Below are 21,952 nucleotides of genomic sequence, written 5' to 3'. Positions count from 1 at the left end.
TAGAAATACTGTGAAAAGACCCAGATACTTGATATGTCCTTGGATCCACACTTTTAAAAACACACTTAAAGTACTTATAAATACCTAAAAGCACAGAAATCACTTCTATTATCTAAAAGTGACAGAGGTGTATCCTCTAAGACTTGGGAGTCATAGTATCATATGTAGTTTTTCACATTAATACTATTTGTATTTCACTCAGAGTAAATGTATTAAACCCCAAGGGGAAAAATAAACAAGTAAAATGCAGGTTCACTGCTAGATTATCTTAATATAATGTGCTTTTACACATCAGAACTATATTTAAACACTAAGTTTTAGGGCATAATGATTTTAGAGGCATTCCCTATTCAGGATCTAAAATGTACCCCAACCTTATATCAAATTTTATATCATAATAGGATGCACCACAACGTCTCAGTGTATAAGGCATCAAAATGTTTCTTTAAATTTTCTAGTTGAATACAGAATTTTAAGAGTCACTGAAGATAACAAGTGAATATCAATATCCTTTTTTCTATTTCAACTCTCAGCACATCTTATTTACAAGATAATCATTACACTATTGCTTAGATACTAAAAATTTACATCTTAGATACTAAAATTTACATCTTCGTCAATTCATTAAATAGATTAACTTAATACAAACTGAAATCACATATAAATAAAGGTGTTTAAAATATTCATGCTAAGGTATGACCTAGACTACACATTACTTACTTTTCTAGTTGTATACCTAACCAACGAAACTTGGCAATTGTATTAAAACATATTTCACAAAGTGGGCATGGAGCCTTAGAGAACTATACAAAGACTAACAGAAGGTAGAAGAGTTCTTAACAAAATGATATTGTTATTTATATATAAATGAACTGTTCTTTAGCACAAAGACAAAAATCTGCTCAGAAGCAATTCAGTGCTTAATGTTAAGGAGTAATAAGAGGTAAATTAAGAACCACCACTCAGGTGGGTAGCAAGGGTAAACATGTATAGTATTATGCAAGTGTTTTGAACTGACTGCCATAGTGTGTGAAAAAACAAGTATCCACAGATATTTTTAACTGGAAGTTATATTGCCTAACATGGCAAGATGACTTGACTTAATGTGTCACTGGGTTATTGTGTTTTCTCCTATGCTCTTCCTACTTTTCCTGGTATAAGCAGTCACAGAGAACATATGGCCAACTTTCCTTTGCCACTTAGGACCATTTGATAGAGGTTATATATTACATCATTTCAGTCATCAACTTCTGTATATGTACAAGTGTATATGAACATACATGTTTGCATGTATATGTAAGGGCAATATAGTAAGTGAACATTTTAGGACTGAAATATTAGGCATTTTAAGTGCTAGAATCAAATAAGATATTGTATCTTTAAAGCTATGAAATAAAGTTGAGATTATAGCTTATAGTGAGTCTGATAATTTTCTTAATAAACATATAATTTTGGTAGATAAGCTCAAACAGATTCTCAACTTCTACATTTACCAACAGCTATACGCTGCTTGATAGTATTCCTTTTGAATTTATAAGGATTCTCTCTTCCTGCCAATTATAAATTATTCTCCCTCTAATACCAGAGCTTAAAAAATTCTTAATAGGGCTATTGACCATAATAGGAAAATAATAGTAAGTAGTTTGAAAAAACAGAAGAGTTATGGTTATAGCTGTAGCTGTAATAAAGATGATTTCCTAAAACCTGTCATCAAACAGTTGATCCATTGTACGCTCAATGAAGATTTCACTTGAGAAGCACATATTGCCAAGCAGAGAAGAAAGATATGGAAGTGAAGCTCATTTTTGCAGAATTAGGGTATTTTTTCCTTGAAGAAATAAGAATGTCTGGCATGGAGAGTCAACTGCATCAATGCAATTTAGAGCAAGTTATCCTTGGAAAAAGTACTCGTTCTAAATTTCAAGCCCTATACATGAATACCAATTTCCTAATTCCAGTTTTTAAAAGATTAGTAGGAGGCATTCCTATTATTACAATAGTTAAAATAGTCAGGATGGTAAATTTTATATATTTTTTGACCACCAAATGAGAAAAATACTTAAAAAGTACAAAAATCTACAAAAGATTAAAAAATATTTTTTTATATCAAACGTGTGAAAGAAATGATCTTACATATCTCATTTGGAAGATAATGGTTAACTCATAAAACAGGTATTTTAGACCTTTACACCAGGTTCAAATGAGAAATTTTTATGTGAATCATCTTCTTGACAAACACATACAGGAGAAAAAGGAATACCGTCCAAAAGGCAAGAGTACTTCAAATATACGAAGAACACACACTCCCTGCCTAATGAGGACTACAACTAGTCATTGTCTAATATTAAAAACTACAGCCAGTAGTTTTCTCTTTTCTATAAAAGTTGCAGGTTACTGTCAACCCATATGTAGGCCCAGCTCATGAAAAAAGGCCATACCTTAGCTCACATCCTGAAGTCTGTGGGAAAAGCTATTTGAGTTCAAGGCACCTAGCTGGAAGTAGGTCTTTGAGACTGACAATGGATCCAACATGGTAAAAGCAATCAGCGACGGCCGCTACCATGGTATCCGCTGCTTTGTGCATACGTTGAATCTGGTTGTGATCACTGCCCTGAAGAAATACGAGGAATCAACTGAAGTTTCTACTATTGCACAGAATTATCTGCAAACATTTTCCACTATGCTGTGAATTCCAACTAAACGGCTAACAAATTAAGCAAATTTTGGCTCTGTGACATATAATCTGAACTAGGATGTGAGCAAAATGGGTAAATCTTTCTTGTAAAAACAAAAGAAAAAAACCCCATAACTCAACATTCAGTTATAGTGACCTGCCTCTGCTAACACTATCACCCAAAATAAGTTGGATTTTTGTTAAGACTAAATGCAAAATATCGGAATTATATTCTTTTATAATCTATAAACTGAAAACAGCTTAATATAGCCATTTTCTTGGTAGAGCTTTAGGAAAGATCATCTCCATTCCCTGCACTCCTAATTCTAAAGTCAAAACTATCACACAATTGAAACAAACATTTAAAAAGCAGAGCCATGTTGAAGAAGTAATCTGTAGACAATATGCTGAAAATGTCCAGATTCCAGAACTATTAAGAATTAGCATCTTAGAGAAGATTCTAAAACTATAAGCAAATGAAACTTCTATATTTTGCTGTATACCAATGGGTCACATAACACTCCGTAGTTCTAAAGCTGTTTGCCAGAGATTAAAGTCTAAAACAAATTAAGATTAAAAATAAGCAGAAAGATTAAAAAATATTACTGTGGAGAACTATTTGCTTCTAATTATCTTCAGAAAACATGAAAATATTCTTGAAATGCACCAGTAAATGGAGCAAAGACTTCTGTAAGATGAATGCTTTCCACTGTAAAAACTTAATTTTTAGCTGATTCCCTTTTGTTTTTAAACTCTTTCCAAATGGAAGTACCAGTTTTAGTTTTCAATATGATTTGAAACTCAAACTAAAATCCTATCTTGGGAAGTATAAATGAGCACAATAAGAGAAGGAAATACTCAAAAGAGAGGTATGAGAGGGTTTTAATAATAAATCTTGATTTCTAGATTAAATAAAAATATAAATTTTAGGTTAAACATCACAGGACAAAACGAAGGTACTGTGTACTACTATGGAGTGGAATAGCCACAAATAATATGCTTCATCAAGAGACAATCCAACTGAGGCAAATAAAACATAGTAAAAACAAATGTTGGCACTGCCATCTCCATCACTGAGTAAAAGGTTGATGGACTACTAAACCTGTTCAAGGTCATCAACAAAGAAACTTAAAATATATATATATATATATATATATATATATATATATATATATATATATATATATAGTTACAACAAATGCTTCCTGGCTATGAAACTAGGCCTCTTTCATTCTGTAAGCGTTAGAAGTAGAGGAAAAAGAGGAGGAACTAGGAAATGTTTTTCCAACAGAAACAAAAGTAGGAGGCTGGAACTGAAATTCTTTGTTAACTGACTGAAGCCCTCAAAGAAATAGCTTAAAGCAATTATAGTAAGAAAATCTGATAGAAAATATGCCTTTTGAAAAGGAGGTCAACTAAATCCTATTGCTTAGACAAAAAGGAATTGGATATTTCTACAAGAGAATTCAGTTACTTTTAAATATGATGAACTTCTTCAGGAAGACACTTTGAGATATCTAAGGAAACCAGCAATAAAGGAAGGCCACACTTCAATGCTGTTTAAGAGGAGTGCAATGTCCAGAGCACCTTAAACTCAGCATAGAGGCATTTGTGTTGCATCCTCATTAGCATTTCAGATTATTTGACTGATAGCAAGTCCCTCTTTCAAATTTATGGTGGAATATCAAATACTAAATATAGTACACATGATTATATGCCTACCGGAATCAAGCAGGAAAAGTCCACATATAAGATTAAACAATTGCCTTTGTTCCTGCTCCAAAAAAGCTATGAAGTGTCACATTTATTCAAAAGTAAAACCAGACTACTATGGCTATACTCTGTGTTTTGAGATAACACAGGTTGGAACAGTGAACAGAAATTCAATTTCACCAGGACTGATATGTAAAAGCTGAAGGGGTAACATCTTCACGATTTTGTGGGCAACAGAATGAATTTTCACACTAGACAATTATATTTCAAGTGGAAATGATTGTGTGTGTATAACAGTCTATACTTATATAAAAGTTTAAAGTATGATGTTACGCATCCCTTTATTAATGGAAGTGTGTTGTTTTCGAGTTCTTTCATGCTTAAGTCTAAAATAAAATATGGATCAATAACTGGTCATATATGGGGGACTGTTTTTACTTGGTCTTCATTTTCAAAGATTAATTTTAGAGAGATCGAGTGGGAGCCTGTCGTGGGACTTAGCTCACAATGGTTAAATCATGAACTGAGAGGTAATCAGAGTTGGAGGCTTAATGGACTGAACCACTCAGGCGTCCTGCTTATTCTTTAAATATCAAGTACTTATCTAAACACCCTAACACAAAGAACTCTAAAATCTTTCTCTCCCGCTCTCTCTCCTCTCGCATGTGGCCGTTCCCTATCTATCACTGCTCTCCCCTCACCCCATTGCATCTCCTGTTCCCCCTCCACAGTGGCTCACGACCCTCCCCCATCGCAACATACCATCAATTAGTCATATGCAACAGCATACAGAGCGCCATCCCAAGATTGCCCCAAAAAACTTACCTAGACCATGGAGATACACGCAACACGCCATAAACCGTGACACCCAAAACCAAGCCCACCCCGACCTTCTCATACACAGACCGCCGGTAATAAGTGGTTCTCGGTGCCGGCAATATAACCCCCCCCGTTATCAAACAAAAGTAAACACCTCAACACAACCCACAAATATGCCCATAAGCACCCCCCACCTAAAATATCCCCCTCCCCCACGCGTCCCCCAACAACACCCCCCACCGATCGCCCAAACCCGTCTATCATACCCTACCAACACGAAACACAGCAATAGAAACCACAACATGCAACAAGCATCCACCCACAACACCTACAAATACATAAAAAAGTTTGCTCCCTGCTCATGTACTAGAGAGACCAAAAAACAGTGAGGCTTAGGTTTACTTCAGTAATTTAGTAATTACTACTTAGGCACAACTCAAATGCTATGCACATCTAATGAAATATGCTGCCTTTTAATGGCCTATCATGACTTGAAAATTCTGAAAATTCTTCAGGGTAATGAAAAAAGATGAGTAACGGGAAGTATCAGAAAAACTGTGTAGAATTTGCATTATTAAATATATTTTTATAATTATTAAAAACAAAATTTTCAATTAGAAAATAACTTTACTTCACTGTCAACATTTAAAAAATTATATATCCTGAATATCTAAAGCTGCTTCAGAAACAAATCCACCTCCCCAATTTCTAATTATTCACTGATGCACAAACTGAATTGTTCTTTGGAAGATAAGTTTAACTTAGTGGATAAATATATTTGACTGGGACATAGGAGATATGAGTTATCACAGGTCTGTCATTAAGCATCAGAGAACTCAGATCAAATCACAGTATTTATGGACCTTATTTTCCTTCATTTCATTTATAAAAAGAAGGATCCGAACTACCTGAGTTCCAAAGAGTCCTCTTATAATAAAGAAGATGAGACAAATATATATACAATGAACTACTACTCAACCATAAAAAAAGAAATGAATTCTTGCCATCTGCAAGGCATGGATGGGACTAGAGGATATTATGCTAAGCAAAGTAAGTCGTCAATTAGAGAAAGACAATTATCTATGATCTCACTTATATATGGAATTTAAGAAATGAAACAGGATCATAGGGGAAGAGAGGAAAGAATAAAACAAGATAAAATCATAGACAATGAAACTCTTAATTACAGGAAACAAACTGAGGGTCACTGGAGGGGAGGGAGGTGGGGGGATAGGGTACCTGGGTGGTGGACATTGAGGAGGGCACATGATGTAATGAGCACTGAGTGTTATATAAGACTCATGAATCACTGACCTCTATCTCTGAAAATAATAATACATTATGCGTTAATTGAATTTAAATTTTAAAAAGTGCATTTGGTAAAATGAGTAACATCAAAAAGTCTTCATATGAAAAGGCTGTCATTCATAATATTTAAGGAAGAGTAAAAAAGTAGAAAAAAAGTAGAATGTGCAAATTAAAAGTCTACTACTTTAAAAAACTTAGAATTATTACCATTTATCTATAGACATTCTTTTTTTAAAGATTTTATTTATTTATTCATGAGAGACAGAGAGAGAGAGAGGCGCAGAGACACAGGCAGGGAGAGAGAGAGAGGCAGAGACACAGGCAGAGGGAGAAGCAGGCTCCATGCAGGGAACCTGATGTGGGACTCGATCCCAGGTCCCCAGGACCATGCCCTGGGCCGAAGGCAGGCGCAAAACCGCTGAGCCACCCAGAGATCCCACCTATAGATATTCTAATATATTTTAAATCACTCTTTGCTGCTAATTTAAAAATATCTATTCTCTAAAAAAAAGTCTCCTTATAGCTCTAAAATCTACAGATAAAATGGGACAGCTTACTTATTGCAGTGTGCACGGAAGGATTTGTTACAAACCAAATCTTACTCAGCAAGATACTTCGAATTCTGCAATTCAGAATGCTTGAAATACTGTTTGAGATAAAGATAGTGGAGACTGTCTGGAAACATAAAGCTCACATGATGTAATCTGATAAGGAATAATCATTTCATATTGTTATGTGATACTGTGGAGACGGGAGTATTAAATCAATTTATAATTTTTTTGTTAATCCCTTAAATAGTAGAATAAGTTGTATTTTGGCATTTGATCAAAGTGTTTTTCAAGAACCAGCTAAGCCTCTAGCCATTCTACACACATGAAGCCTAAGTGATCAATGAACTATTCTGATAAGAGGTAGCGATGGTGTATCTGAAATAAAGGGCAATGGACTTGTCTTTCTTCATAAAAATTTTGTTTTTAATAATGAGCATCATAGGCATCAAGAGACTGGGGAGTGACATGCCAGATTTATAACCTATTAGTAAGTTTTTAAGGTTAAACTCTTTTTTTTCTTTTTTAAAGATTTTATTTATTTATTTGACAGAGAGCACAAGCAAGGGGAGCAGCAGGCAGAGGGAGAGGGAGAAGCAGGCTCTCCACTAAGCAAGGAGCATAACTGAGGCACAATTCCAGGGTAATTCTCAATAAAAAAGAAAGGAAATCAATAAAAGCACAGAGGCCGAAACACAAATACTATACTAATCAAAATTATTTCACACTGGCAGAACAAAAGGCATGCGAGGAATACTCTGGAGTTCTGCCTGCCGAAGTCATCAATCTGACAGTTACGAAAATTTGTTTTCATCAGATTCTGACCCCCTATAATTGGTACAAAATTAAGTGGCAGTGACTCTGGATTAATGCATCAATGAATACCTATCACAGTCTGTCTTTGGCAAGTAACTCTGCTGACACCTTGCATGCATCTTTGCCTTCTATTTGATAAACGTGCTCTCTTGTTCTCAATGCGTTTCCTCACCATCTCTCTAGCTCTTTTGGTCCCTGAGGAACTATTTCTTTCCACTGCTTGTAGGTCTAAATATTAAAAAGTATTAAACACAAAAGTCATTAAACCACAAAACTGAAGGGAAAAAGCTAGAAATTAAGACTTTATGAATAAAATAAACAAGAAGCCAGTAATTTTTTTCTGCATTAGTCAAGAAAGAAAGGATTACCAGAAAGACAAGAGTGTTTATGATTAGGAAAATTTGTAATCATCAACAAGGGATTTAATTCCACTTAGAGTGTAAGCCCTGTATTTATGTGTGCATAAATATTCAACTCTTTGATCTTCACAGGCGCCTAGGATAGCAGTGGACAAGCAAAGGAAATGGAGCTCTTCTCTTTATCATTTTGGAAGTCCTCTGTTCTTTCTACCAAAGCGATTACTAAGGTGGCTTTTGAACAATGTCTCTGAAATAAAGTAATAAGCTACCTTAAATGACTGAGGCAAAGTTAAATAGAACCAATATTGATAGTTTAATTAGCCATTTCCCCATTTTTTGGTGAAATTATTATAAAAAATGTCAAAGGAACAAGAAAGAAATACAAAATTTCTGGATGAAAGCATCCTGAAATGCTCCAATCCAATACTGTTTAGGTTTTAAGTGATAGATCATGGAAGAAAATGGCCTAAGTAGAAAATTACATTTAACCTTATAGGCACAGCTGTTTTCAGATGGCTACACAATTAATGGACAAAACATGTCATCTACATTTTAAAAAATCAAATCCCAAAAAAATTTCTGATGACTAATTACCTTTAATCTTGTCTATTTCAGTTGGAAAATGTTGAATATAAAATTCTCTATTTTGAAGTGATACTTTTGCCTATTCTTTTGTATTTCCAAAAGGGAACGTTATCACGATTTAATGCTTACTAACAATCAGTCAAAAGCAATAATAATCAATTTGTCTATGTTAACCATTAGACTCAAATCAGCTCTATACAGTTACATATTGTGAATCTTGAAAGGAGAGGTTAAGGAAGGTGGTGGATAGTAAAAATATAGAATCATGAATAAAAGAATATTAAAATAGTATTGACTTTAGGAAGTTTAATGTACAGTAAATATTTAACAACTGCCTAGGGAATGGTCAACTTTAAGTCAGAAAAGAGGGATATTATAAACCAGAAGTACTACATTCATTCTCTAGTGCTCTGGTTTACATCAAATATCAACCCCACCAGAGTACTACATTACTCATCAAACTATCCCATAAGAAATCATCATTTTGTTAGGGTATAATTATAATTGAATGGCATTTGAAACGCATCTTAGAGTCTATTTTTTCAAAACTTAAAATTCAGAAGCTATTTTTTAGATATATGTATGTGTGGACATTGATGGAGATGAATATATAATTATATCTCATACACATAATAGCAAAAAATCACTAATCATAGAACTACTAGGCATAAAAGGCATTCCTGTGGGGTTGTGCCACTGTGGCAACAACTCTAGTTCCTCCTCTAAGCAGTCATTCTTGCTCAAGGCTTAGGGTATATAGATAAAGTTGGGTGATGAAATCTGATCTCTGAAATCCCTTCAGTAGCTCATCACCACACTTAAGAGTAAGTAACCATAAATACACCCTTTCTCAACTTCTAACTCCTGCTTTCCTCTTCAGCCTCATCTCCCACTCATCTACCATACCCAGTCATACAAAATTTCTTTAGGTTTCCCTGAATATGTGATACTTTCTTTCATTGCTAACATTATTCTCAGTTTGGTATATCAATGAATGACCTACTTTATTTAGCTAATTCTTATTTTTTAGGTCTCCAAATCAGGTTTGATTCTTCAGTAATATCTTATTCTTCTAATATGCCATGTACTGTGTAATTAAAACTGTCTAGTTATTGTTTACCTCATTTATCTGTCAGTCCCTTAGAAAAAGGATCCAATTTTCCTGCTATGCTCTCATGAACATTCAATAAGCAATCTGCTAAATGAACAAATCAGACAGGCTCTTGTGACCAGGCCAGCTCTCTACTATCTAAATACAATCACAGATTTCAAGATTTTATTTATTTGGGAGAGACAGCAAGAGAGAGCATAAGCAGGGGAAGAGGGAGAAGCAGGTTCTCCCCTGAGCAGGGAGCTCAACACAGGGCTGGATTCCAGGACCCTGGGATCATGATCTGAGCTGAAGGCAGACGCTTAACCGACTGAGCCAGCCAGGTGCCCCAAACACAAACTTCTAACACACAACTCTGGCAATATCCAGGTCAATTATCTGCCTTTACAGTTTCTTAACAGTATCTTTCTGTTTCCTCTTACAGAAAGTTTCTAGCGTGGTTGGGGGCAGAGTCATAATCTCCTTCACTCTTTGAATTTTGAGGTCAAAATCAATTAGTGACAGAATAATCTCAATCAGGTTATTACCAGCAGGAAAGTAAACTTCCCTTCAGCACTGGATCAAAACATTTCATTTCTCTCATCCACAATAAGAAGATAAAAATTGTATAAAGATATAAAGAAGACATAATTTAAATGAAATGAACCACAATTATCAACTAGAGACCTTTTGCAGAGCACACAGCAAATCTATTTTTTATTTAAGATAACCAAATGGTTAAACTTATTAAAATTTCATTTGAAGGGAAAATTACTGCCCTTTGTGTATGCTTGGTTTAAAAAAAAAAAGGAACAAATGAGAAGTTAAAAAGGAAAAAAAGCCAATAAGGTATATAATTAGTAAATAAGTACTAGCTCTCCCTTAAGAAGAAAAAAGAAAAACTATACTAAAAAGATGTACTTTATTCACCCTTGCATTTATTACTGAGGGCAGAGATAAAAATAATGTAAAAATTTTCTGAGCTGAAATACACCTATACATTACTTTCAAGGCCATACCTCTAAACCCTGATAATACAACAAGGCTTACCCAGAAATGATCAATGAATGGAACATATTTGCCTTGACCATTCTCAACAGTATCCTGGGTTTTTTAAAAAAAAAAATACAGATGGGCTGGGGTAGGCAGGTAGGGGGAGGGGAAGTTTTATACTTTCAGACAGTGTTAAAATTAAACTTAGCCAATTTCTGTGGGTATTAAGTCTATAAGGAAAGTGGACTATGCTGATCTCTTTATCAGAGTTCTATTATAATGAAAATATGAAAAGAAATACATCTTTAGTCCTGATAGGCTGGAAGATAATATATTTTATCCTCTCACTCTGTGAAGTGGAAAATGAATTCTCGATGTACCAAATGTTGAAAGGCAAGTAGAGATGTTATAACATGTATGTCTTTGATGGTTTCCTTTTCTAACACAGGTTGTAAAATATAATACATATCATGAATAGTCCTAAGAATATTCAAATCCTATGGTAAAACTCACTAACATTGTTACTTTATCACTAAAACAAATTATTAAAAGGTTACTGTACAGTCACTGTAAAGATAAAATAAAACAAACTGAATAATCATTATGATCTTTACATGTATGTTTCATTGGTACAGGATTTAGAAGCCTGAAGTGCCATTTTTCTTATTGAAGAAGGAAAGAATGTCAAGAGTAATTTTTTCCAGTAGAAAAGGAGGAAAACAAAAAGCTCCAATTAAATGAAAGTCAGCTACCCTCTATCTGAAATTGTATTTTATAGTGAATCATCAATATATTTTATACAGAAGTCAAGTTTACTTTTAAAAAATTATACTGCATATATTATGGAAACAGGAAATATATTAACTTAGGAAAAGCAACAAAAAAGGTGCTCTACGTACACAAAGTCCATTCACTGCAATAAGTATCTTCCATAATTACCTTAGAATTCAATACAGTATAACACCATTTTTGCAGGATCCAACAGAAATTATAACTTAAGGAAATATATAATATAAAGAGTTGTTCTTATTTTAATGGTCTTACGGTCACATACCACCATAAATTTGTGATATTATTTTTAATAAAAGTTAATTATGATTACATTCCACATCTTCACACAATTTTTTTATCTAAGAAATAAAATTTTCCTGGGAAAAAACACTCAATGTTTCATATATTTTCAATTTTGTTATCAGTTAGTACTATACACCTCAAAACGCAGAAAGATGAGGTACAGAAACACAGGACAAGATTCCCCTAAAAATATACACAAGGGCAATTTCAAAGCTTTGTATATTTTATATTATTTTGTCAAGAAATATGTTTATTATACAGTAAGGAACAGAGATTGCCAGGGTACAGACTGGATGTTCAATGAGACATTAGCTCAATTAGAGGATTAGACTCTCAGTTCAATTATGACATGACACTATTTTTAGGTATGCCAGCCACCTACATTTCTTGTTAAGATTTTTGCCGTGATGAATGATGGACCATACATAATATTCTCTTCTCTATAACACAAATAATCTTCCATCAAAGATTATATACCTTTACATATTCCTTCCCTGGTAAAAGAGTAGTATGAACCTACAGGCTTTTATGTTTCTATCAACTGGCTCTTCTTTAATCTTTTATCCAATTTACAATTCTTAACTGCCTGGCAGTGAGTCACAACCTTTTAAAGTGATGGTACAAAAATAAATAAGTACAAAATTACTACAGCAGAATAAAGAAAAAAATTACTTTTTCAGTGACCAATTCTCTGCCATCATTTGATGTATATCGTGTTTCTCAAATTTTAGTATTTCAATAAAAAAAATAAGTGAAGATAGGTAGAACAAATACATTGTCAAGATGATAAAGAAGATTATCTGACTCAAAAGACCACTGCCAAAAGAATAAATTTCCACTGGCAGTATAAATACCTTAAAAATCAAAATTTCATTAAATGACAACCACTGAACAGATTCTGCTAAGAACAATTTTCACTACATTACTTAAAAAGAGTTTTTGTAAACATCTGAATCTAATGAGGTATAAACCTAAGCCAAAAATTCATTTAACAAATTTACCAAGAAGATAAATATTAACGTTACTATAAATACAACAAAACAACTGAATCCTCTCACTTCTAAAAAAGATTATAGCATGAACAGTATCATATATCAAAATGAAACAGAAGTAATCCATAAACCCAACAATTCTATTTCTATGAATCTACTGTGTGGGGATTTGTACAAGCTTCAAAAGATGTATGTCTGAGGTTATAAACAGAAAATAACCCAAATGTCCACTAATAGATGATTAAGTAAAATACAGGATCTACAATGAGTAACGGCAGTATTAAGAATATGTCAGCTAGTATGTATTTATTGGTGCTAAAACGTGTCTTTGGTCTCAGTACTGACTAAAATGAGCATGCATCTCTATACTAGGTATAATATAACAAAATTTAAGATAAACTCCAAACCTATACCTGTTAAGACTACACAAGGAGAAGTCTGATAAGCCATTGTGAATAAATGTTTCTGTAGGATTTGGTGGATATTTTTTTCTTTGTAGTTTAGATCTTGCTTGTATGCATGTGTGCTTAATCAACATATGTCATTTAAAAAACACAAAGCTATTTTAAAAAGACTGGTAGAAGCACAATCAAGAGAAATGAACCAAGTATACTACCTTAAACGGTTGGTGTAGGTATCAACACAGGTCTTCATTTTGGCTAACAATGTACCAACAGAAGTTTGACATTCTGACTGTTCCTCTTCCTCTTCACCGTTCTCTGTAGAAAGAGGCAGCAGTAGGGGCACCATGGACGTACAAGAAGCAATGGCCCGGAGCAATTCCAGCAGAGCTCGATAGAGTGGCACATGTCTTGCCATGTCAAGAACTGTAAGAGGTAAAGGGGAAAGCATAAAATGAGAACATGTACAATTACAATGTAAAAGCCAAGTCCATACAGCCATATAACTTCTACTCAGATCTTTTTTTTTTTTTAAGATTTTATTAATTTTGAGAGAGAAAGAGCACATACATGAGCAAGTGGGAGGGGCAGAGGGAGAAAGAATCTCAAGCAGATGCCTGGTTAAATGCAGAGTCTGACATGGGGCTGAATCGCATGACCCTGAGATCATGACCCAAGCCAAAATCAAAAGCTGGACACTTAACCATCTAAGCCACCCAGGTGCCCTGCTCGCTCACTCACTCTTTCTTTCAAATAAATAAATCGAAAGAAAGAAAGAAAGAAAGAAAGAAAGAAAGAAAGAAAGAAAGAAAGAAAGAGAGAAAGAAAGAAAGAAAGGAAAAGAAAAAAAGAAATAAAGAAAGATAGATCTGGCTCTCTGCTCAGTGGGGTCTACTTTTCCCTTTCCCTCTGTCCCTCTTCCCTGCTTGTGCTCTCTTGCTCACTCTCAAATAAATAAATAAATAAATAAATAAATAAATAAATAAATAAATAAGATCTTTAAAAAAAAAAAAAAGACTAAGGATCCCTAGGTGGCGCAGCGGTTTGGCGCCTGCCTTTGGCCCAGGGCACGATCCTGGAGACCCGGGATCGAGTCCCACGTCAGGCTCCCAGTGCATGGGGCCTGCTTCTCCCTTTGCCTATGGCTCTGCCTCTCTCTCTCTGTGACTATCATAAACAAATAATAAAAAAACAAAAAAACAAAACAAAACAAAAAGACTAAATAGCCCACATAATACTTTATAGCCAAAATTCATTAGTAATGAAATGGAATTTTATTTTCAAAATTAAATTGAAATGACAAAGCCACTATAGCTCAGGCAAAATAAAATGATATGATCATAGTTTATCAAAGGTATATAATTCAGTAGATCAACTTGTTAGAAAAAAAGAGTTAACTAAGATTTTTTTAAAGATTTCATTTATTTATTTGACAGATAGCAAGGGAGCACAAGCAGGAGGGGTGGCAGGCAGAGATAAAGGGAATAGCAGGCTCCTCCACTGAGCAGGGAGTCTGATGCAGGGCTTGATCCCAGGACTGTGGGATCACAACCTGAGCCAAAGGCAGACACTTAACTGATTGAGCCACCCAGATGCCCCTATACTAACTTGTAATAATTACTAGTTCAAATGAAGTGTTTTCTTAAAAGTACATGCATCCAAGAATGAATTCCCTACTCTAAGAAAATGTACTACTTCTAAGGTTTTTATAAGTTCTTTTGTTAGGTTTTGTGGGTTTTTTCCAACTTCCAACATGATTTTGTGAATTGTGTTAAGATAAAGAGCTAACAACATTTTTCCTTCCTTTTCTTTTCTTTTTTTTTTTTTAAAGTAAGCTCTATGCCCAGTATGGGGTTTCTGGTAAGAAAAAGGTTTACTACATTACTTAAAAGGAGTTTTTGTAAACATCTCAGGTTTCAGGACCCTGAGATCAAGAGTCACATGTTCAATCAACTGAGGCAACCAGGTCCCCTTAACAATTTTTTTCCAATACCAGATATTAAATAAAGTTATTCCATAAATATTCACTGAAAACATGCTGCTAGATAGGATGAGAATACAGCAGTGAAGAAAATAAACAAAATCCCTCTCCTAGTGTAGCTTACATTCTAAATAGAAAAGGACAAATGAGTAAAATTTTCTTCAGATGCTAATAGGTACTCTACTACACAAAAGATTGAAATGGGGAAGGAGAATTGAAGGAGGGACCAGTACTGGGATTAGAGTATGGAGGGATGAAGCATAGGAATCCTGAACTTCATGTGGCAACTGATTAAAACAATAAAATTAGTTGTGATGGTCTGAAGACAAATAGGGAGGCTGTTTAGAATGATGGAGGAGTAGGTCCTCATTTTCACACCTTCCAACAGTGATGCAGAGGACAGCGGTAGAAAAGTATGACTGCTTGTTCTTGCCTTATTTGAAATTTTACCTTCTATCTTAATCATATATAAAATTTTCATACATACTTGGTTATATTTAAAATCTCTTTTCCAACCCATGGCCCTAATATTACTACTTTCTATAATTTTATAGTATAACATAGTACACTCTACTTTTCAAGAAAATTCAGTTAAAACCCAAAGTTACTAATCAATAGGCATAAAACCTGACATTAATGCTTGTGAGGATACAAGAAAGCCAGACTTATATAAACAGGTAGATATGCAACTTGGTAACCAATTTGGCATTCTTTTTTAAAAATTTTATTTATTTATTCATGAGAGACACAGAGAAAGAGGCAGAGGGAAAAACAGGCTACATGCAGGGAGCCCAATGTGGTACTTGATCCTGGGACAGCAGGATCATGCCCTGAGCCAAAGGCAGACCTCAACTGCTGAGCCACCCAGGAGTCCCAATTTGGCATTATTTAATGCTCATATTTTATGACTTAGCAATACCACTTGTTACTATTTACCTAAAAAACACAGGTGATCAATATAACACTGTTTCAGTCGAGAGAGCATGTAACTTTTAAAATTTTATTTATTTTTACAATTTTATTTATTTATTCATGAGAGACACAGAGAGGCAGAGACATAAGCAGAGCAAGAAGCAGGCCCCCTGTGGGGAGCCTGATGGAGGACTCAATCCCAGGACCCCAGGATCAAGACCTGAGCTGAAGGAAGATGCTTAACCACTAAGCCATCCAGGTGCCCTGCAACTCTTTTTTTAAAAAAGATTTTTATTTTTGAGCATGTGACTCAATCTCAGGGTCATGAGTTCAAGCCCCATGGTGGACATGGAGCCTACTTAAAAAAAGATAAAAAAAAATACTTAATACTGATTTTAATAGTGAAAGTTGGAAGCATTCTAAGACCAATAGATTAAAGGGTTAAATACACAATAATATCCAAATGACTCTATCCTATGTAGTATTTATAAAGAATATGGTAGATCTCCTACACCAGTATTTGAGTGACATAAGTTGCAAACTATGTAAAGAAACTCAAATATACTTGTTATGGTTGGGGAACTATGTAGGAATTCCTATGTAGGAATACGCAGAGGAAAAGATAAATTTATAAACATTAATGTTGCATACACAAGTAACATTTCACACTGATTACCCTGACAAATCATAAAAGATTCCTGATAAGGAAGGCTATCATCTACTTTTTTTTAATTTTTTTTTTTAAAGTAAGCTATATACCTAGTGTGGGGCTCAAACTCACAATTTCAAGATTGAGAGTCCCATGTTCTACCAACTAAGCCAGCCAACTGCCCCAAGGCTGCATCTATTTGGATCATTTTTCAACTTCTCGACTCCTTTACCAGGCATATCACTTAGGTATATTTATGTCTCATCCTTTTTCTAAACAACGTTATTTTTTTTGTGTGTATAACTGTTTGGAGAAGGAATTATGGCTCCCATTGTGTGTATGAGAAACTAAGATTTAGTAAGTTGTATGAGCAGCTAAATAGAATATAGGCAAGACCAACACTGACAGTGAGGTACATCTAACTCTAGAGCTTTTTCATTAAACCATGATGCCTCCTGTTCAATAGTAGTCACTGTTCACACACAGAGCTATTTAAATTTAATTCAAATGTAAAAGAATTAAAAATTCTGTTTCTTAATTGTACTAGCCACATTTTCAGTGACTAACAGTCACATGAGTCCATACTGGACAACACAGATACAAAATGTTTCCATCATAGAGAAAATTCTCTTGTATAACACCACCTCCAAAAACTAATAAATTCCTTATATTCTGAAAAATATGTGGTATTTGTGAAGTATATGGGGTCTACCCAAAGAAACAGGTCTTCTCTGGGAGTAGTAGATATCACATAGACTAAAAGGAACAATGACTTAGTAATTCAAAAATAACGGGCATATGGGCTCTGCTCTACCCAAAGAGATGGGTATATCTCTAGGAGTTGTATGTACTGCACAGAGTAAAAGAATCTCTAGACTATATTCAAAAGAGCGTGAATATTTTGTTTCAGGTTTGTTTCAAAATCAGTGATATATACATGTACTGGATATACTTGTATAGTTAGGTATAGAATATTGAGAATATTAATCATAAACTAGTAATGGTACTTTCATGTAGAGAGAAGGACTAGGGTTGAGGGGGTAACATTAGGGTGAAACCCAGAGGCGGAGGCTTAAGTGTCTGAGCTACCCAGGTGCCTCTGCTTTCCAATGTTATTAAGTAACGTATACGGGGTAGCCCGGGTGGCTCAGTGGTTTAGCGCCGCCTTCAGCCCAGGGCCTGACCCAGGATTGAGTCCCACGTCGGGTTCCCTACATGGAGCAAGCCTGCTTCTCCCTCTGCCTGTATCTCTGCCTCTCTCTCTCTCATTCTGTGTCTCTCATGAATAAATAAATAAAATCTTAAAAAAAAAAAAGTAATGTATACTTAAAGACTTTCCTCAGAGTTCAGTGTTTTTCCTAACATTCTTTTGAATAGAGTTCTATGAATGTAATTTATGTTCCATATTACATTAACTATTAACTCCAGATAATCCATCCTACACTGCTCTGCAACATCCTATTGTTGGAAAAATTAAACTTAATAAAACAAAGCATGGCTTTTTATAAGTAATTAGTAATATATAATCTCCAATTAGAGAAGTAGCAAACTAAATTATATGCTAAACCACATCATATTAAAGTGGCTCCAAACATTAAGTGATAGGAGTTTATCATACACACACACACACACACACACACACACACACACACACACACACAAAACCTGTCTTAGAGGTTTCATAACAAGACGCTTGCCAGGATAATCAATAGGATTAAAAATAAACACCAATTTTGTTCTTACAACAAAATAATTGATGCAACGTGTGTTTTTTTTTTTTAAGACTTTATTTATTTGACAGAGAAAGAATACAAGTAGAGGGAGTGGAAGAGAGAGAGGGAGAAGAAGTTTCCATCCCAAGGCCCTGGGATCATGACCTGAGCCAAGATGTTCAACCAACTGAGCCACCTAGGTTCCCTGAGACAACACTGTTTTTATTAAAAGACAATAACCCTGTTGGATTAAACCTAAAATATTCTGATTATAAACTATTTGGTCCAAAGAATATGAAGAAGTAATTTGATAAAGGAAATTTTAAAGAAAATGAAAAAGCACATCTCCAAATGGCAAAACATTATTCTTACTCATCAGTTTCTAAGAATAAAGGTATAAACCACAGTACACTGATTACTAATCCCCAAAGGATAATAGGAATTATAAGCAATGTAGTCCTTTTCCTTTCTAAAATCGAAAGATGACTAAATAATACAGGAAATGATTCTGATTACATTATCAATAAGTCACTAAAACCAGAAACTAACTCTGGTTAGTTTAGAGGTAATCTACCTCTAAAGGTGGCTTCATGTAAGATTTGTATAAGTTTAGATATAAATTTAAATGACATGTGATCTTAATTAGGGCTAATAATTAGTGGTATTTAATTGGTATTGCTATAAAACTTTCAATAATGCCTTTTATATTACAGGTTACTAACACCAAGCACTAATTTTTTTTCCTAAGTACCCAAAAAAGGACACAAAAGAATGAAATGTCTGGGCTTCTAGTCTAATACTACTTTTCTGCTGCTTCTGCTTTACCAGAAAATAAATTTACACATTAAGGGCATATTCATGATGCTTTACAAACAAAGAAAACTGGATGCTTCTAAACAGAACACTACTGTCTCAAAGGTAAATAGTGATTATGGTAACACTGGGAGCACACATGCCACACAAGAACTATTTAAGCACTTTATGTATATTAAATAACTCAATTCTCACAATTTCATGAGGTAAATATTATCCTCATTTTCCACATGAATAAAGTGAAGCACAGAAAGGATAAAAACTTTGCTCAAGGCTGCATAATCAGTGAAGTAGAGAGGACAGGATGCAAAAGCAGATGGTCCAGCTCTTTAGTCTACATCCTTAAGCACTAAAATATAATGCCACTCAAAGGTCACAATTTCAGAAAAAGCACTAACATGATTAACTACCACGGAAAGAAAAAGTACTTCATGCACAGTGAAAAAAATTAGTATAGCTGGAAATTCATCCTAACAGTTTCCTTAAAGCACACTAAAAAAAAAATGTTAGTTGCCTTTAAGCTTTAATATTATATAATTCATAATCTTAAATTTTTTTATCAATAGATTTTTACAGCATGGTCTCAAATTTAGCTTTCTACTGCATTCACATGATAAAATGAAAAACTTAGCTCTTTATTTTAATTCTCAGGAATCTTGAAAGTGTGTCAGGATTTTTCTTTTCTTTTTTTTTTTTTTTAGATTTTATTTTTAAGTAATCCCCATATCCAATGTGGGTTTCAAATTCACAACCCTGCGATCAAGAGTCTCATGCTCCATCAACTGAGCCAGCCAGGGGCCCTGAGTGTCAGGATTTTCTGTCACTTTGTTACCAAAAAACTGTAAGTAGGCAAAAAAACCATGAAATAATTTTCAGATGAATTATTATTATTTTTAAAATATTTTATTTATTCATGAGACATACAGGCAGATACACAGGCAGAGGGAGAAGCAGACCCCCTGCAGAGGGCCTGAAGTGGGACTCAATCCCAGTACCCTGGTATCATGACCTGAGCAAAAGGTAGATGCTCAACCACTGAGCCACCCAGGAGTCCCTATTTATAAGTCTTAAAATCAATTTATTGAGGCATAAGTTACAATCAATAAAATGAACTAATTTCCAATGTGACTTTAATGACTTCTGACAATAAACACTCTGGTGTAATCACTGTCCAGATGAAGATACAGGATATTCTATCATCCCAAACACTTCTCCTTAGGCCTCTTTTCTCCTATGGCCAGCTTCAGATAACCACTCCTATGCTTTCATTGTAGAAAGCAGATAAACAGCAGAGAAAATCAACACCACCAAATTGGTTTTTAAAAAAGAAATAGAAAATCTGAATAGCCCCTTACCAGTTAAAGAAACTGAATTAATTAGAACTCTTTTTATTAAAAAACTGCAGATGGCTTTACAGGTAATTTTTTTTTTATGATAGTCACAGAGAGAGAGAGAGAGAGAGAGAGAGAGAGAGAGGCAGAGACACAGGCATAGGGGAGAAGCAGGCTCCATGCACCGGGAGCCCGACGTGGGACTCAATTCCAGGTCTCCAGGATCGCGCCCTGGGCCAAAGGCAGGCACCAAACCGCTGCGCCACCCAGGGATCCCTACAGGTAATTTTTATCGAACACTAAAAGAAAAATCATTTATTATTAATCTTGTTATATCCTTCAGAAAATAAAGGAAGTGGAAACAACTCATTTTTGAGGACAAAATTAACCTGATACCAAAATGAGACAAAGACATCACAAGAAAAAAGGAACTATGAATCAATACCTCTCACAAACATGGGAAAAAAATACAATAAAACACAACTAAGTGGGATTTTTTCTAAGAATGCAAGGTTTACTTAAATGTGAAAAGTCAAGGTAATGTAACATATTAATGGACAAAAAAGGAAAAGCCATTACAAGCAGATTAGCATAACAAAATTCAAAACTCATTTATGATAAAACTCCAGCCAAAACAGGAATAGAAGAAAACCACCCAACCTGATAAACAGGTTCTATAATATCCCTACTTCAGTCATCACATTTAATGGTGAAAGAATGAATACTTTTCTCCCAAAGTCACAACTCCAACAGCATGTAGACTGTACAAGAAAAGAAAAAGGCATACAAATTGGAAAGAAATAAAAATGTCTTTAATGTACATGGCTTGATTACTTATACAGAAATTCTAAAGAATCTAGAGGAACTAGTTCGTGAGTTTTACACGGTAGTGGGATATCAGGTAAATAAATAAAAGTTAACTGTATTTTAATATACTAATAGGAAAATGAAAAATTTAAAAACTACCATTTACAATTGCATAAAAAATGGAAGTGGGATAAACTTAACATAAATTTAAGAGTACATAAATACTACTGAGAGGCATTAAAGGAAAGCTAAACAGAGATATACAATGTTCATAGATCAGAAGGCTCCATACTATCAGTTCTCTCCAAATTGATGTAAAGACTAAATATAATTACAAACAAATTTCCAATTTGCCAAATGACTTTTGTTGGGGGT

At 34.4% G+C, this 21,952-nt stretch overlaps 1 protein-coding gene across 9 annotated transcripts in view; it reads right to left on the bottom strand.

The window, feature by feature from the left end:
* BIRC6 (baculoviral IAP repeat containing 6) overlaps nt 1–21,952 on the bottom strand; it is a 227,110-nt gene that overhangs the window by 26,378 nt on the left and 178,780 nt on the right. For 8 of the 9 annotated variants that reach the window (XM_055327045.1, XM_055327046.1, XM_055327047.1 and 5 more), the window contains one exon: nt 13,588–13,798. In XM_055327045.1, coding sequence (XP_055183020.1) covers nt 13,588–13,798 — 211 coding nt within the window. Of the gene's footprint in view, nt 1–2,438; nt 2,612–13,587; nt 13,799–21,952 lie in introns of all 9 variants that reach the window. The other variant, XR_008664705.1, reaches the window with a different exon arrangement.

This window comes from Nyctereutes procyonoides, unplaced genomic scaffold, assembly GCF_905146905.1.
Source record: "Nyctereutes procyonoides isolate TBG_1078 unplaced genomic scaffold, NYPRO_anot_genome, whole genome shotgun sequence".
Taxonomy (NCBI): domain Eukaryota; kingdom Metazoa; phylum Chordata; class Mammalia; order Carnivora; family Canidae; genus Nyctereutes; species Nyctereutes procyonoides.
Note: the sequence above shows the minus strand (reverse complement) of the source record. Positions and strands in the feature narration are given on the sequence as shown.